Source organism: Notamacropus eugenii, chromosome 5, assembly GCF_028372415.1.
Source record: "Notamacropus eugenii isolate mMacEug1 chromosome 5, mMacEug1.pri_v2, whole genome shotgun sequence".
Classification (NCBI taxonomy): Eukaryota; Metazoa; Chordata; class Mammalia; order Diprotodontia; family Macropodidae; genus Notamacropus; species Notamacropus eugenii.
The window spans coordinates 16,750,647-16,766,607 of NC_092876.1; the positions used below are offsets into that span (position 1 = coordinate 16,750,647).

At 36.6% G+C, this 15,961-nt stretch overlaps 1 protein-coding gene across 1 annotated transcript; it reads left to right on the forward strand.

Moving 5' to 3' along the window:
* Positions 1-12,923: 12,923 nt before the first annotated feature.
* LOC140508517 (olfactory receptor 2AJ1-like) lies at positions 12,924-13,868 on the forward strand. Its single transcript, XM_072616469.1, has one exon. The coding sequence runs from the start codon at positions 12,924-12,926 to the stop codon at positions 13,866-13,868; it is 945 nt and encodes a 314-aa protein (XP_072472570.1).
* Positions 13,869-15,961: the final 2,093 nt, after the last annotated feature.

The following is a 15,961-nucleotide window of genomic DNA, read 5'->3' on the forward strand; positions in this document are numbered from 1 at the left end:
TAACATTTAACGAAAGATGTGGACTTCCAACAGAGCAAACCGCCCTGAATCAAGTATCCTTTGATGGGACCCACCTGAGATCTATTAATGAGTGAGAAATATCTTTATATCACGGGTATGTAAAATATTTTCAAGATTTAAAGTGTGATATAAAAGACAGTGTGAGTGATGATGATTGGGAGGCACATTACTGGAACATTGTAAAGATGGTCAGAAATATCTAAGCTTTCCAGACATCCTTCAAAGACAGTCAGAAAATCACCAAAAATGAATGTAGAGCAATAAAAATAAAGGAGCAAAGTAGTTGTCCTCCTAAGATGACTTGGGAGGATGTCACAAAAAACAGATTTCCAGAGGCTGAGGTTTGACCTGAGTGAAGTATAGACACTTTCATGTTGATTGAATTAAGGAACACTAGGCCCTAAGTACAACTCCTTCGACAAGCAGTCTAAGTCTCAAAAAATTTCACCTCAACTCTCACCTCACTCCCTGGCTCAGTAACTTTCACCTCACAAACTTTCATCTAACAACCAGGAGATGGTTTAGTGGGAAAATATTGAGGGACCACTCCCCACCACAAATACTACTGTTTGTATAAGCAAGAATTAGTTTTGTTGAACAGAAGTGATCCTACCCTGTGGATGTAAGTGAGGGTGAGGTGGAACATGCCTAGTGAGTGCAGTACCAGAGGGAGAAAAAATATTTTGGGAACAGTGTGTCTTGGGGCCCTGATTTTGGCTCAGGAGAGGAGTTCTTAAGGTTGAACCCTCAGATAAAATTCATAAAATAACAGTAAGACGGACCTAAGGCCTGATCAACATTACCCACTATTTAAGGTTACAACCTCAGTACAGTAATAAGATACTAAAAATAAAATAAAATTTAATAAAATAAAATAAAAATGAGTAAGCACAGGAACAGTAACTGAAATATAGATAGCTACCTTTTTTGTGAAAGAAGTGAGTACGTATACAGAAAAAGTTAGTGAGGTTAAAAAAAGCCACTCTAACCCCAGAGATTCATTTCAAGTAGTTACGAGCCACCCAAAAAATCTAGGATATGCTTAAAAGGAATTTGAAATTCAAATAGGAGAATCTGAGAGAAATAGGAAAAAAATAAATGAAAACCAAGAAAATTATGAAAAGAAAGTTAACCAAACAAAAAAAACATTTTTCTTAATTTTCAATATGTATTTATTTAGTATTAGTCTTCAACATTCACTTTTAAAAGATTTCGAATTTTAAATTTTGTCACTTTCCTTTACCTCCCCTCTCCCCAAGATGGCCTACAATCTGATATAAGCTATACATGTGCAACTATGTTAAACATATTTTCACATTAATTATATTTTAAAGAAGAATTAGTAACTAAAAAAACACCACAAGAAACACAAAACAAGAAGAAAAGGGAAGCCTATAGTATGTTTCTCTCTCCTTTCACAATACATTGCTCTTTCTCTGGATGTGGATAGCATTTTCCATCCATAAGTTTTTTGGGAATCTTTGAAATCTTCCACTACTGAGAGGAGAACTGTGTATCAAACTTGATCCTTGCACAATATGACTGTTATTGTGCAAAATGTTTTCTTATTTCTGCTCTGTTGCTTCAACAGTATTTCAAGGAAGTACTACGAAGTGTTTCTGAAGTTCACCTCCTCATCATTTCTTATGCGACAATAGTACTCCATTCCATTAATGTACCACAATTTGTTTAGCTGCTCCCCAATTGATGGGCATCCCCTAAATTTCCTGTTCTTGGCCACTACAAAAAGAGATGCTATAAATATTTTTGTACAGATAGGTCCTTTTCCCATTTTTATGATCTCTTGGGGGTAGAGACTTAGAAGTGCTGTTGCTGGAGCAAAATATTTGCCCAGTTTGATAGCCCTGGGGGGCATAGATCCAAAATGTCCTCCAGAATGAAGGAATGATCAATTTATCACCAATAATGAATTAGTGATCCAATTTTCCCACAGCTTTTCCAATCTCTATCATTGTTATGTTGTGTTAGTCAATCTGGTAAGGATGATGTGGTTCCTCATTGCTGTCTTGATCTGCGTTTTCTCTAATCAATAGTGATTAAGGCATTTTTAAATATAATTATAAAGAGCTTCAAGTTTTCTGTGAGAACAGTCTTTCTTGTTCTTTGACCATTTATCAATTAAGGAATAGCTTGTATTCTTATAAATTTGAGGCAACTCTCTGTATATTAAAGAACTGAGGCATTTATCAGAAACATTGGCTGAAAATATTGTGTACTAGCTTTCTGCTTCAGATCAAATCTTTGTTGCACTACCCTTGTTCGTAAAAGAAAAAAACGATTTACTGTAATCAAAACTAAGAAATGGAAAAAACTTAAGAAAATAACTCTGGGAAACTAGAATTTGTCAAGAGAAACTGAGTGACATCATAAGAGACCAAGAATAATAAAAGTAGAAAAAACAGAAGAGAATATGAAATATTTCAAATGAAAAAAATTGTATCAGGAGAACAAATTTAGGAGAGAGAATATCAAAATTGTCAGTGTACATGACAATATTACAAGAATTTTTTAAGGAAAATTACCCTGAGCTTCTAAAGCAGTAGAGTAAAATAGAAATACAAAAAAACCCAAGCCAAAACAAAACAAAACAAAACAAAAGCACGATCTATAGCTCGTCACTTATAAGAGATCCCAGCGGTAAAACTTCCTGGAATGAAGCAATCAAGATTCGAAGCCCCCATTTTACGGGAAAAGAAACATTGCAAGCAATAAGGAAAAGAAAAATTATATTGTGGAAATATAGTCAGGATTTCACAAGACTTAGTAGCGCCCAATGGAAAAGACCGTAGGTCCTAGAACATTATATTTCAAAGACCAAAAGACCTAGGGTTTGAACCAAGAACAATTTATCCAGCAAAATTGAGCATAATCCTACTTGGAAAAAATGGGTATTTGATAAACTGAAAGATTTTCTGGCATTTATAACAAAAAGAATACAACTCAGTGGAAAATTTGCTATTAAAAAGCCAGAAGAATTACACGGAAAAAATTAAAAATTAATTCCAGGTTAATTTTGAGGTTAAAACATTTATTTATGGTAGATGAAAATGTTATAAATATTCTTAAAACTGTCATCATTACTAAGGTTGGTTGAATGGAATATTGGGCTGAGTACTATAGGATAGAGTGATATTTAAAAAATGGATAGGACAAGCTAAAATGAAGTAATTATATTATAAAAATGGGACATGAAAGGAAGAACAAGTAAAGAGGAAGCAGGTGGGGGTGGAAGGCTGGAAATATTGGGACATTACTGTCGTCCTGGTTGAAAAGGAAACAACGTGTATACCTGGAAAGGTATGCTTGGTGGTTGTCCTCCAGTCTCAAAGAAGAAAAAAATGACATCTTAGTTTAGAGTCAAGTCACATTACATCTGCCTGCGGCTGATCAGACCAATGTGAACTTGGGATATTCAATCACAGTGCAGGCACGAATAGCCCAAGTGAACATTTGAAGTAGATTCTCCAAATTTGCACATCTCACATTTCTTTTGAGCTGCTTCAGTTCTGCTTTCCTCATAAACTGCAGCCCTTTCTCTGATGCAGCAGTGCCATTCTGGTTGGTCCTCTGCCAGTGTCTCCCATGTCACATAATCAGTTCTAAAGTTCTTAAGAGGGGACGTTGAGAGTGTCCTTGTATCCCTTCTTCAGACCACCATGTGAACACTTGCCTTGTGTGAGTTCTCCATAAAATAGTCTTTTTGGCAAGTGTGCATTTTGCATTTGAACAATACAGCCAGTGCATCAGAATTAGACTCTCTAAAGCAGAGTTTCAATGCTTGACAGTTCTGTTCAAGAAAGGACATCAGTAACTTCTATCTTATTCTGCTAGATAATCTTCAGAATATTCCTAAGGCAATTGAAAGATGAAGCAATTCATTTTCCTGGCATGGTGCTGGTAGACTGCCCAGGTTTCAAAGGCATGCAATGATACGGTCAGCACGCAACAGCTCTCTACATCTTTAGTTTGATAGTCAGTCTAACAACTCTTCTCTCCCATACTTTGCTTCACAGGTTGGAAAACACTGAGGTAGATTCACCAACATATGTGTCAATCTCATTATCAATGTGTACAATCCTGAAAAGTACACTACCAAGGTAAGTAAACTTGTCTACAGCATTTAAAACTTCTACATTTACTATAACTGACAGTTCCACATATGGATAAAAATGTCTTCCAAACATTTACAGAGATGAGAAAGCTGGAGAATAAGGTGAGCTTATACTTTTAGAGGAGTATATAGATTGGAATACGGAGGGCAAAGGGATAGGATGGGGGAGCGGGGTTTGGAGAGGTGTGTGGATTGTGAATTGGGAAGGTGGGAGTTGGACACTTGGAGAAGTGCATGGGATAGGAAAGGAAAGATGAGGGGAAAAGGCAAAGTAAACACAAGAGTTTGAAAAGAGAAGCTGAGAAAGGAAATAGTGAGCTAAAATAAGAGGAAAGGAAATTCAAAAAGTAGTAATTATAATTTGAATTTAAATGAGATATTTATGGCAGCTCTCTTTGCATTGACAAATGACTGCAAATTGCAAGGATCCATATAAGTTGAGAAAAGCTGGACAAGTTGTGGTGTATGATTTTGATGGAACACTACATTAATATACCAAATAATGAGCTCAATGATCTTAGAATGGTATGAAAAGACTTGGAGTGAAGTGAATAGAAACAAGAGAACACTGTATACGATAACACCAAAATTGCTTTCAGAATGACTTTGAGTGACTGTCATTTTGGCTATTGAAAATGACAAACTGAAAATCAGTGATAAAGATGATAAACCAAAAGCACGAGCTTTCTAGAGCTGTCTCTCCAAACCCAACCAAATACATTAAAAAATTATTCTAAATAAGTTATGAAACTGCAGAACCCACAGAAAAATTGAGTGAAGCAAATCTCCAGCACAAGATATCCTGGAAGGTTGAGATCAATGATCTATCGTGCTGAGCTAGGAGCAGAACATAATCCAGCATGGGTAAAGCCAGAAAAGACTGGTCCTGAGCAAGACTGGGTGGGGGGGGGACTAAATTACTGGCACTTGTGGCGATTTTCAAATATCAAAACAACATAATCCTGAGGATAAATTGGAAGGTCAGCAGAAAAATCATGTAGAATATGTGTGAGAAAGTAGAGTTGTGTGGGCTCAGCACCATGGTGGTAGAGTGAGTGGAGAAACTCACAACAGTGGCAGACACAGCAGCAGTAGGAGTAGTGGAAATGGCTTTTCTTGGATCTCTAGGACCACATATTGTTGGATAATTGAGATGATGATAGTACATCCGCCACTCCCACTGGATGGAGAGAATTACTTTGAGAAAGTCCTCAAAAGTCAAGAAAATACATGGAGAAATGGTCAAAAATAGGAAAAAATATCATAGTATGGAATCTCATTTTGGTGACAAATAACATCAAAACATACAATCAGGAGGACACAACAAAATGCTACAAAAATAACCCCCTTAAGAATAGACTAGCTCAAATGGCATAAGAGGTCAAAAAAGTCAATGAGGAGAAGAATACTTTAAAAAACAGAATTGGTGAAATGGAAAAGGAGGTTCAAAAGCTCCATAATGAATACAGTTATTTAAAACTTAGAATGGAGTAGATGGAGGCTAACGAATTTATGAGAAACCAAGAAATTATAAAACAAAACCAAAAGAATATAAAAATAGAAGATCATGTGAAATACTTAATTGGAAAAATAACTCACCTGGAAAATAGATTCAGGATAAACAATTTAAAAATTATTTGTCTATCTGGAAACCCTGAGCAAGAAAATAGATCCTAGATATTATCCTCCAAGAAATAACCAAGAAAACTTCCCTGGTATTCTGGAACCAGAGGGTAAAATAGAAATGGAAAGAATTCTTTAATCACCTCTTGAGAGAGATCCCAATAAGAAAACTCCTAGGATTATTGCAGGCAAATTTCAGAGTTCCCAGGTCAAGGAGTAAATATTACAAGCAGTCAGAAAGAAACAATTCAAATATTGTGGAAATATAATCAAGGAAACACAGGCTTTAGTAGATTCAACACTAAGGAACTGAAGGGCTTTTAATATGATATTCTAGATTTCAAAGGAGATAGGATTAAAACCAAGAATCAACTACTCAGAATAACTCAGTATAATACTTCAGGGAAAAAAATGGAATTTCAATGAAAGAGAGGACTTTCAAGCATTCTTGCTGAAAAGACCAGAGTTGAAAAGAAAATCTAACTTTCAAATACAAGAATCAGGAGAAACATGAAAAAGTAAATAGGAAAGAGAAGCCTTAAGAAACTCATTAAAGTTGAACTGTTTACATTCCTACATGGAAAGTTCTTATTTCCAACTCATGAGAAATTTTTAGTATTAGGGTAGTTAGAGGTAATGTATATGTGTATCTATGTGTATGCATATATACATATACATGTATAGACACACATATACATAAACACACAAATACATACATGCATATATACATATATACACAAATAGATACACATGTGTGTATGCTTGCATAAGTATTTATATATATGTATGTGTATATATATATATATATAGGTGTGTATGGGTATGTACGTGAATATTATTCATGTGTAGGCATGCTTATGCATGTAAGTGTATGCTTGCACATATGCATATATATGTGTGTATATACACAGATTCATATATGTGTGTATATGTGTAAGTATATATTTGTGTATGTGAGTGTGTGTAGACAGAGGGCACAGGGGGTGAACGCAGAATATGACAAAAAATAAAATTTTCTCTTGAATGGAATGTACTAAGTGTAAGAGAAAGGAAGAGGAAGAATGGAGCAAATCATTTCACATAAAAGAGGGAAGAAAGAGCTTGTACAATGGAGGTGAAGAGAGGGGAGATGAAAGGAAATAAATGAGCTTTACTGTCATGAGATTTGGCTTAAGGAGAAATAACATGCACTCAGCTGGATACGTAAATCTATTTTACCCTTCAGGAAGGCAAGGGGGAAGGGGACAGGAGAGGGAAAATAATAGAAAGAACAGCAAATTAGGTAAAGAGATAATTAGAAGCAAACAGTGCTGTGGTAGGGCAGTTGAAGGGGGAGATTGGAATAAATTGGTGGCAGGATAGGACAGAGGGAATTGTGGTTAAGCTTTTACAACATAACTAATATGGAAGTGTATTGCATTTTTTCACTTGTGACCTATATTGCATTGTTTGTTTTCTCAATGAAAGTAGTTGGGGAGGGAGAGAGAGAATATGGAATACAAAGCTTTAATAATGAATGATAAAAATTGGTTTATCATGCGAATGGACATTAAAATATGCAGGTAATATAGTATGGAAATCTATTTTGCCCTATAGGAATATACATATTTATGCATACATACATACATACAGATTTCTGCCCTAGAGGGAGATGGAATAAGGGTGGGTAATAGAAGGGAGGACAGACTGGAGGAAGTGATTGATTGCGTGCATGCTTCCCTGGGGTGGAGGGCGAAAAGAGCTATGGAGAAAATTTTTAATTCAAATTCTTGTGGAAATGAATGTGGAGAACTGAAAAATAAATATTTATATATCATAAAATAAAAGTAAACCACAAATGACCAAATGGAAAATGAGATCCAAAAGATCACTCAAGAAAATAATTCCTTAAATATAAGAATGGAGCTGATAGAAGCTAATGACTTAATGAAAAATCAAGAAATGATAAAACAAAATCAAAAGAATGAAAAAATAGAAGACAATTGAACATTTTTGTTGGAAATACAAATGATCAGAAAATTAGATCCAGAAGAGACAATTTTAAATTTATTGTACTACCTGAAAACCATGATAAAAAAACCCAAAACAATGAAAAAATTATCTTTCAAGAAATTATCAAGATGAACTCCTCTGATACTCTAGAAGCAGAGGGTAATGGAAGATTAGAAACAGAAATAGAAGGAATTTCACTGACCACCTCCTGAAAGATATACTAAGAAGCAAAATCCTATGACTATTGTAGGCAATTTCGAGAGTTCCCAGGTGAAGGTAAAAATATTGCAAGCAGCCAGAAAGAAACATTTCGAGTATTGTAGCATGATAATCATGATAACAGGATATCTAGTACCTTGTACATTAAGGGACCATAGAGCTTAGAATGTAATATTCCAGAGGTCAAAGCAAATAATATTAAAACCAAGAGTCACCTACCCAACAAAACTGAGTAAAATCCTTCAGGGAAAAAATACTCAGTCAATGAAATAGAGGACTTTCAAGCATTGTTGATGAAAAGAATAGAGTTTACTAGAAAATATGATGTAAGTTCTAATTACCCCTTCCCCTAGCGGCCCTCACTTTTATTGTCACCACCTTTATCCCCTTTTCCTTTATTTCCCTGAAGGACAAGAAAGATTTCTATACCCCATTGACTGCGTAGCTCATTTCCCAGCTACATGGAAAAGCAACTTTTTAAGAATGTTTTTTAAAACATTGAGTTCCAAGTTCTCCTCCTTCTTCGAACGCCACCCACACCCATTGAGAAGCCACGCCATTCATTATAGATAGTACATGGGCAGATATGCAAAAGACCTAAATAACAGTCATATTGTGGAAGACTAAGATATTTCCCGTCATCCTATCATGCCCATCCCCCAATTATTCCTTTTTCCCCTTTGGCACCTGATCCTTTTCTAAGGTGTTGGCTTCTGATTACCCTGTTCTCCAATCTGCCTTTCCTTTGATCATGTCCCCTTCCACTAAGCACCTTCCTGTTACTTTACTGGAGGGTTAGTTATCCAATTCGGTGTGTATATTATTCCCTATTTAAGCCAAGTCCGATAAGAATAAGATTGACTCATTCCTTCTCACCTATCCCAACTTTCCTTCCATTGTAAAACTTTTACTTCCTTCTTTTATGTGAGAAAATTTAACCCATCCTACCTTGCCCTTTCTCCTCCCAATGTATTGCCTTGTCACCTCTTAAGGTTATTTTGTAGATCTTTGCCCTTCATAATCAACTCACACTGTGCTATCTATTTACCTCTACACCTACCTTCCTACCTATGTATGTATGTATGTATCTATCTATCTGTCATCTATCTATCTATTTATCTATCTGTCTGTCTGTCTGTCTCTCTGTCTCTCTATCTATCCCTATCTATCTTATTTCTTGCACCTGCCCTGACACTGAAAAGTATCTCATGAATTACAAATATGATCTTTCCAAATAGGATGTAAATGTTTCACGTTTAATAATTATCTTACAATTTCTGTTGCCTGCTTACCTTTCTATGTTTCTTTTGATTCTTCTACTTGAAAGTCAAATTTTTGATTCAGCTACAGTCTTTCCATCCAGCAGGATTGAAAGTCCTCTATTTCACTGAAGTTCCGTTTTTCCTGTGAAGAATTATATTCAGTTGTACTGAGTAGGTGATTCTTGATTTTAATCCTAGCTCTATCAACCTCCAGAATATTACATTTCAAGTGTTTAGATCCTTTAATGTAGAAGCTGCTAGATCTTGTGTTAACCTAATAGCCTTTCCAGAATACTCAAATTGTTTCTTTCTGGGTGCTTGCAATGTTTTCTCCTTGACTTGGGATCTCTATATTTTGACTACAACATACCTTGGAGTTTCCCTTTTGGGATCCCTTTCAGTAGGTGACTGATGAATTCTTTCCATTTTAATTTTACCCTGTTGTTCTAGAATGTCAGGACAGTTTTCCTTGATAATTTCTTGGAAGATGATGTCTAGTCTCTTTTATGGATCATGGCTTTCAGGTAGACAAATAATTTTCTAGTTGTCTCTCCAGATCTATTTTCTAGGTGAGTGTTTTTTCCAATGAGATATTTCACATTGTCTTCTGTCTTTTTCATCCTTTGGTTTCTGTTTATAATTTCTTGATTTCTCAGGAAGACATTAGCTTCCATTTCCTCCATTCTAATTTTTAAGGAAATATATATTTTAGTGAGCTTTTGCGCCGCCTTTTCCAGCTGGCTAAGTCTCTTCTTAGGACATTCACCTCCTAATTGCCTTGTTGGACTTCTTTTGCCATTTGGATTAGTCTGTTTATAAGATGTTATTTTCTTCAGTGTTTTGGGGTGGTCTCCTTTAGTAAACTGGAGACTCAATTTTTATAATTTTCTTGCATCACTCTCATTTCTTTTCCATAATTTTCCTTCACTTCTCTTACTTGATTTTCAAAATTCTTTTTAAGCTACTCCATGGGCTGCGACAAATTCATATTCCTCTTCAGGCTTTTGATGTAGGAGCTTTGACATTGCTCTCCTCCTCTGGTTGTATGCACTGATTTTCCCTCCCACCAAAGTAAGAATGTATTGCTTGAATTCTTCAATTCTGTTTGCTCCTCCCAAACCAAACACTTTACTTTCCAACTCTTTTCAAGGTAAGATTCCGCTTCCAGTGGAGGTCAAGGTGGGGAGTAGGGAGTGGATGTATTCTTCCAGGCTTCAAGGATTTTGTATCAGTAGCTGCGTCTCCCGTCATCTCTGGCCCCAGAGCTCCAAAAGTAGCGTCTGTGGCTGCTGCTGCTGCTGGGTTCACCACTGCTGCTGCCATCACTAGCCCCTCCACCATTAGACTGGGGCAGGATCTGTCCAGACAACCTGCTCCTTTGTCATCCAGGTCTTACAGAGGTTTCCCACTGACCTTTTAGTCATTTGTGGGTTGAGAAGTCCGGAAACTGACGCAGATGCCAATAATTCAGTCTCCTGAGGCCTGCTGCAGCTGGTTTGCACTGTTGTGGTCCTGGCCACACTGCACTCTGCTCCCTGACCATTGTGAAATAACTAGGAATTTGTTTTATTCTGTCATTTTGCAGTTTCTTTAACTCTATAATTTGTTTAGATTCATGTTTTACAGGTAAGTGGAGGTTTTGGGAGGAGAGAGCAGGAAAGCCCCTGCTTTGTATCCACCATTTTGACTCCACCCACTTAGTAACTGTAACTCTTGAAATTTTCTTAAAATTAGGGTAGTTGGAGGGAATACATACATATGTATATATATATATATACGTATATGTACATATGTATGTATACACACACACGTATATATATATATATATATATACACAGAGAGAGAGAAAGAGACAGAGAGACAGAGAGACAGAGACAGAGAGACAGAGAGAGAGGAAGAGAGGGAGGGAGGGACAGAGAGAGCATGCACAGAGAGAATTGAAGATGAAGAGATGATATCTAAAAAGTAATATTGCATGATGGGAGTGGAGTATAATGGGAGAAGGAGGAAGGAAGAAATACAGGGGGTAAATTATTTCTCACGTAAAAGAAGCAAGATAAAGCTTTTTCAATGGAGAGAAATAGGGAGGAAGTGAGAGGGAAAGAGTGATCCTTATTTTCATCAAATTTCGCGTAAGGAGGGAATAATATGCATACTCAATTTGGTTTGAAAATCTACCTTACACTAGGGTTAAGGGGGAGGGAAGGGCATAAAGTCAGTGTGGGAGAGATGATAGAATGAAAAGCAAATAGACAGAGGTTGAAATTAGAATGAAGCATGTTTGAGGAGAAGCAGGGTCAAAGGAGAGGATAGAATAAATTGGGGGCAGGATAGGAAGGAGAGACACTGTAGAGAGTCTTTCACAGCCTGACTGTTATGGAACTGTGGGGCATGACAATACATGTCTAACCTATTTCAAATTACTTGACTTCTCAATGGGGAGGAAGGGAAAGAATGTGGAGCTCACATCGTTAAAAATGAATGTTAAACATTGCTTTTACCTACAAATGGGAAATAAGACATAAAGGGAATGGAGCATAAAATCTGTCTTGTCCTACAAGAAAATGGAAGGAAGGTAAGAAGAGAAGGGGATAGTGTTATAAAAGCGAGAGCAGATTGGGAAAAAGAGTTCAGTTTGTATTAATGTGGGTGGAGGGGAGAGATGGGGTGAAAATTCGGAGCTCAGTTTTGTGGAATTAAACAATGAAACCTGAAAATTAATTAATTGATTCAATCCAGTCAAATAATTATTTATTTATTGGATTATTTTTATTATTATGTTATTATTTATAATTAATTCATAATTACATGTACAATTATTTGTTATTTATATATTTATTTAAATTTAAAAATCAAGGACATATAAAGAAAGGAGGTACCTGAATCCAAACAAGAATTGACAGAAGTATATGTAATGCAAATTTGCATATATATATACACAACAATTTGTGTCTAATGGTATCCATCTCTAAGAGTAGTCTGGGGGGAGAGAAAAAAAAAGTGAAAAAATGTAAATGACAGCTTTGTTATTTATTTAAAACCAATGGGAAGTTACAAACAAATGATTTGTGGTTGTATGAACAATCATGTATGTATCATATTTGTTATGGAAATGACTTTTAATTTTGCGAATTATAGAAGTGTATTTTTTTAAACAATGATGATGGTGGTAACAGCAATATTGCTGATAAAATGAACAAAATAAGCCTTGGTTAGTTCAGGGAAGCTTTTGTTCTTCAATATGATGTATGTGCGTATTTTATAAAGAAACAATTCTCTCCCAAAGTTCCATCAGTTTCTGATTTCATTACATTCATAACTGCTATTCAATTGGCAGGAAAGACCAGACAGTGACAGGCTAAATTAGATTACTTCTAGCCTATCAAGAAAAGAAATTAGCTAGGAAAGGAAGATCAAGGGCAAACTACCCAGATGAACCACTTTGATTTTTTTTCAGCAGTTCAATCAGTGAACTGATCATCCCAAGAACTCAATTTATTAAGGTAAATCATTTGATTGATTTCTTTGAATTGCAATGTATTGACGCAAATCAATGAAAAGACCTTTCCGGACAGATAGGATTTGTAGTCAGATACTCATTCATGGGCTTTTTATTTATTCAATCTTATTCCTTTTCTAAAACTTCTCTTTAGGTGTAAAGTGAAATAGCAATGATGTGGGAGAAAGAAAACCAGACTTCTGCTAGAGATTTCATCCTATTAGGATTGTTTCATGCAAATCTGTGGGGATGGCTGCCCTTGACATTTATTCTCATCATTTATATGTGGGCAATTACGGGGAACACAGTCTTAATTCTTCTTATCCGCCTCAATAGCCAGCTCCACACTCCCATGTACTTCCTTCTCAGCCATCTCTCCTTCATGGATATCTTGAACATCTCCAATGTCGTTCCCAAGATGGCCAGTAACTTCATATCTGGACAACTCTCCATCACATTTGGAGGTTGTGGGTTCCAGCTATTCCTCTACATCATCTTTGTCAGTGCTGAATGCCTTGTTTTTGCAGCCATGTCCTATGATCGCTATGTAGCCATCTGCCACCCACTGCATTATCCCATCCTCATGAACAATCAGATCAGTGTTGGTATGGCTTCAGGCTGCTGGCTTGGGGGAATCATCAATTCTACAATTCATACAGCTTATGTGCTGCACCTTCCCTATTGTGGTACAAGGGTTCTTGACCACTTTTTCTGTGAAATCCCAGCCATGTTGAAAATCTCCTGTGCTGACACATCACAATATGAAGGAGGGGTCTATGTGAGTGCTATATTCTTCGTTGTAATTCCCTTTTGCATAATTCTTGCCTCTTATGCTCAGATTCTCTGTACTGTGCTTCACATGAAATCTATTGAAGCCCAGAAAAAAGCCTTCTCCACTTGTTCCTCCCACCTGATTGTGGTTGCCATGTACTATGGACCATTTATATTTGCATACTTGAGGCCCAAATCCTATCATACTACAAGTCAGGACAAGGTCTTAGCCATCTTATATACGATTGTCACTCCCATGCTCAACCCCATCATCTACAGCCTCAGAAATAAAGATGTCTTATGTGCCCTCAAAAAGGCTTTAGGAAAGACCCTTACTCACAGAAATTGATATTTATTTAAATTAGATTCAATGCCCATGGTTATTGTCCTTCTTTCTTGAAGACAACGAAGATGACATCAGTATGCTAGAGTCAACTTATGGTGTTTCCCACTCTCACTAATCAGACCAAAATGAGTTCATAATCCTTTAGCACAGGTCAGGTTCAAACAGTTCATGTGAACGTTTTGGAAGGAATTCTTTACATTTATGCATATCATTTTCTTTTCAGCTACTTCAAATCTGTTTTGCTCATAGAACACAGTACCTCCTTTGAGATAGGCATGCCATGCTTAGAGGTCCTGTGCTAGGGTCTGCCAAGTCACACAATCAATGGCAAAGGTATTAAGAGAGGCCTTGAGAGTGTGTTTGTATCACTTCTTCTGACCAACTTTTGAGGATTTACACTTTGTAAGTGTTTCACTTTTGGTAAGTTGACTTTTGAATTTCAACAGTGTGGCCAGGCCATTGTAGCTGCACTCTCTACGGTAGGGTTTGAATGCTTGGCAGGTTTGTTCAAGAAAGATTTGAGTATCTGGCATCTTACTGATTCTTCTTCGTGATCAGAATGTTCCTGAGACAATGCAAATTGAAGTGATCCCATTTATCCTGGCATAGCACTGACATACTGTCCAAGGTTCACAGGCATACACCAGTGAAGTCAGCATGATGGCCCTATGTCTATGGATTACTTGTTAGATCTATGGAGAAAATATCCCAAACAGCATTCATGCATTTTTTTGCGTTGATACCAAACAGTAATGCTTTTTACCAGCTTTACAAATAGAATGAAATGAAATCAACAAAACATATATTTTCTGTGCCATAAAAAATCTGTTGGCAATCATATTAAGTTGTATAATCTATTTCATGAACTCTGGATTAATTGATACCAGTTATGATGCTATTGATTCATGTTTCAGTTCTTCCATTACACGACAATTTCATATGTAGATGGTAGGAACCTAATGTTACAATAATATATCTAGATAATATAAAACCTCTGCAACTTACAGCCAAAAATCTTTCAGTGTATGGCTACATAAAGGGGACTATCAAACTGCATTGTTCTTTTTACCATGGGTTGACATTTTAAATGAATTTGCCCCTGGTCAGCTACCTGGAATTCAACTTCTTCCAGCTCAACAGGGCTTTACTCTCACAGAGCAAAAAATTCCCCTACCCAGACACACATACATATCCCTCTGCTCTTATGACAAAAGGAAGTCACTTTATCCTGAAAATATAGAAAGGTCACATGATGTTGTGGTTGCAGATTATCTTGTATTCTCCCTTTCAAGCACTGAAGACAATTAGGTAGGATTCTGGTGTATGAGTTAATATGTGAGTTTGTATATCTACTGATATGTAACCCCTACTGTAATTTTTTAACCAATAATTTTCCTGCGAATGCTCCATCATAAAGATTTCATAATCTACTCAGTGTTCCAAAGGCCTTTCTTGGTTGCTTGGTTGGTGATTGTCTTCTTTCTTGAAGAGGAGCTGAATGACATCACCATGATAAAGTGAAGTTTCAATGTGTCCGACTCTGGGTGATTAGACCAATATGAGCTCAGATTGCTCTACCATAAGCTGAGCACAGATAATTCATGTGAATATTTGGAGTGGATACTCCAAATTTGCATATCCTTCGTTTACTTTGGGCTGTCTCAATTTTACTTGGCCCATAGAGAACAGCACCTTTTCTGATATGGGCCTATCATACTGACTGGTCCTGTGCTGGTGTTTCCCACTTCGCACAGTCAAATCCAAAATTCTTGAGGGACACGTGGAGTCTGTCCTTTTATTGCTTCTTCTGACCACCATGTGATCGCCTGCCCTGTGTGAGTTCTCCTTAAAAGTCTTTTTGTCAAACGAACATTTTGCATTCAAACAACATGACCAGCACACCAGAGTTTCACTCTGTGATGCATAGTTTGAATAGTTTACAGTTAAGCCAGAGCAAGGACTTCAGTGTTTGGTATCCTGTTCTGACTGTTAATTCTCACTATCTTCTAACGAGACTTTAAATGAAAGCAATTTATTTTCCTGGCAAGGTGCTGTTAGACTGTCCATGTTTTGTAGGCATCAAACAATGAGGTCTG